This window comes from Pleurodeles waltl, chromosome 7, assembly GCF_031143425.1.
Source record: "Pleurodeles waltl isolate 20211129_DDA chromosome 7, aPleWal1.hap1.20221129, whole genome shotgun sequence".
Taxonomy (NCBI): Eukaryota; Metazoa; Chordata; class Amphibia; order Caudata; family Salamandridae; genus Pleurodeles; species Pleurodeles waltl.
Genome location: NC_090446.1, coordinates 26,780,364 through 26,783,663, shown reverse-complemented (window position 1 = coordinate 26,783,663; position 3,300 = coordinate 26,780,364). Strand labels below are relative to the sequence as shown.

Genomic DNA, 3,300 nt, shown 5'->3' with positions numbered 1-3,300 from the left:
AGAAGAGTAACTGCATTGCAAAGTAGCATTCCGGGGCATTGACTGCTTTCTGTAAGGCTGTTCTTTGAAAGGACCATTTTGATCCTGTTTATAAAAACATTTTAGTTTCAGCAGCTATGCATGTATTTATTTTGCCAACAATAATATTTTGGTAATGAAAAGTTGGACATAGGAAACAAGAGTGTTGTTTTAACAAAGGGGAGGCAGAAGCTAGGTTGGAATGAATTGCACCAGTCCATGGGGCTGATTCAAAGTTCACAGTAATCACACTCTGAACTTAGAGATGTTCATCATCCCAGCAGAAATCTCCTACATTGGCAGGAACCTTCATCTCAATGGTTACTGTCAATGCATTGAAAGTGTGCATGATGGTGCTGTGCGGCACACTTTCGCTATCTCTTTTTATTTTCAAAAACAATATCCCAAAGTGTTTCCTCCTATGCCAGTGGCATACTTAAAATGTTTTTATTTTGACCTACTGCCACATTTTGGATAGCAGTGTGTGAAAGTAAAAACTGTCCATTTGTCTGCCCTTTCTGAAACCGGTGGGTAGACAAATAGCCAAGCCATCGATGGCCCCTACTCCATTGGGCAATAGGAGGAACATGTCAGCAGCGGTGACAGAGGAGCTCCTATTGCTGATGAACTTTAGTTCTAACAGAATCTAAATGAGGTGAGTGGAACTTTAGCTTCAAGAAGAGGGTAGTTTGTCTCCATTGCAATAAAATACCCACGTTACATCAAACCCTTAATCAAGCCCTATTTTTTTGCAGTTTTCTGAAGTACAGATCTGACCCAGTGGAATCAAAGCTCTTTGCAACAGCACCAGATTACATTACAAAAGATCAGATATCCTTTTTTTGAAGGCATGTGGAGATGAAGTGATTTGTTCATGATCACAGGATGATGATCCACTCTTAGAAGTAGAACCTCTATCTGTAGTTCAAACACCAGTGGCTAGTTTATTAGGCCACATCTCCTCCTTTCCTAGTTAAGAAAAACACCCTATATACCTAATAACGGAACAAAACACATGTTTACACCAGGGCGGGGTAGCATTTGGGCTTGTCTTCCAAGCGGCATCAGAAGACTTTTCACTCTAGATGGAACACCTGGGAGACAATGAATAATCCAATGATGATGTTTATTAGTTGCATTTTATCATCTGGCAGATGTCTTTCAGAGATAGATCTATCATAATCAAAGAGCTAATATCTAAAAACAAGTTTGGTCATGTTTTGATATAATAACGAGGCACTCACATAGTGCCGCCAAGTTGAGAGTGTGTGAGTGTACTTACAATGACTAAAAAGGGACACAAAATAATGTAAGGAACATTAAGGTTACCTTGATAGTCTTTATCAACTTACACCATGGTTATATAGTGAGAAATACTAGTAAAATTTAATGCAAGAAAGCTCTTTAGTTTTTTGATCCTCCCCCTGGATGTCATACATTGTTGGAATAAACACAGTATGTTTTCTTCTAGGGGGTAGGTGAAATTGTGATCTTTTTTGCAAATTAGGAATACTTTATGAAAAAATACCATATAATATAGAATATAATTATTGTACTTTTACGGGGCATCTTATGTACCCAATTCATTGAAGATACTAGCATAAGATGGGTTCAGTCACAAAATATGCCTCTGCCAGTGCCACACTGTGCCACACACAAACATTTTGCATAGTAGCACATCTGGGAAATAAAAACAAAACATTTCATTACATTTTACTCATATAATAAGAATGTTGCTGAGACTTACAATCTACTAGGTAACAGTGCAGGATTCACAAGAAAATTATCCAATAAACAAATTCATAGACTCCTATGTTAAGACTCTGGTAGAGGAAAATTTGTGTCCTGTTAGGAAAGTGACCCTCAGATGACAACTGTTGATGACGGAAGGTTTTGCAAGGTGCATGATTGCTGAATAGTTGATCTAAGGTGATCTCTGATCTTTTTCAGGGCACCTTTTACTTCTCTGTTTCTGAGACTGTAAATGATGGGGTTGAGCATTGGAATAACATTTGTATACAACACTGCCAGCACTTTGTCTTTCTCCAGAGAATCCATGGAGGCAGGACCAATGTAGGTACATATCATAAGGCCACAGAATAAACAAACAATTACAAGATGGGAAGAACATGTGGAGAAGGCTCGCACCCTTCCTTCATGAGAACGGATTTTGAAGATGGCTGATATTATGTAAACATATGAAGTACATATTAATATGGATGGACAGAAACCACACAACATTGTTACTACTGGGATCATGATCTCAAGAGTATGGGTGCTGCTACAAGAGAGCTGCATAAGTGGCTTCACGTCACAAAGTAAGTGGTTGATCACATTTGAGCCACAAAAGGAGAGTCTAGATATCAACACAGTGAATGGAATTAAATTCAAGAACCCAGCAGTCCATGATACTCCTGAGAGTAGGATACAGAGCCTCTTAGTCATAATGACAGTGTAATGCAAGGGCTTGCAGATTGCCACATAGCGGTCAAATGCCATCATGGCTAGTGTATTGTATTCTGCGATTGCATTAGTGCCAAGGAAATATTGCTGTGCCATACACCCTGTAAATGAAATAGCTTTGTGTTGTGATAAGTGTATTTCCAACAGTTTTGGAAGTGTTACAGAGGAGTAACACACATCTATGAAGGACAGGTTACAGATGAAAGCATACATGGGGGTATGCAGGCAAGAATCACAAAATACCAATAGAATGATTGATGTGTTTCCTACTAGAGTAACCAGGTAGATAAGTAAAAATATAATGAAAAGGGGAAACTGTAACATTGGATTATTAGACAATCCTAAAATAATGAAGTCTGTAACTGTGGTATGGTTGATACTTTTCATGTTTCCAGCATACATTAATCTGTGGGAACAACAAAACTTTGCATGAAGCCAAAACAATTATAGACGAAAGACAATAATACACTAGTAACTAATAAATAACAGCTTTAGTGATTGGTCATTGTTCGAACATCCATCTCTATAAACTGAAGATTATGTATTATGTAATAAGACAGAGAACATTGATAAAAGGCACACTGGAACAATTCACGGGTTTCCTTTACTTTGTCAATGTGTATATCCATGCATTCAAACACTTGGCTAAACTCCAAAACAGAATTTATACAGAAGCTACAGTACAATTTCACATCAAAACATGAGATGCTTACATTACATAGGGCTGAGTAACATGATGAAAATGTTCCTAGAAGGTAGCTTGCTAGACACATTAATTCATGTGATGTTGACCTTGAGGCCAGGGACTGAAATTATTGT

The 3,300-nt window shown here is 37.9% G+C and overlaps 1 protein-coding gene across 1 annotated transcript; it reads right to left on the bottom strand.

The window, feature by feature from the left end:
• Positions 1–1,881: 1,881 nt before the first annotated feature.
• On the bottom strand, positions 1,882–2,868 carry LOC138246759 (olfactory receptor 5AR1-like). The gene has a single exon (XM_069201519.1). The coding sequence runs from the start codon at positions 2,866–2,868 to the stop codon at positions 1,882–1,884; it is 987 nt and encodes a 328-aa protein (XP_069057620.1).
• Between the last annotated feature and the right edge of the window lie 432 nt (positions 2,869–3,300).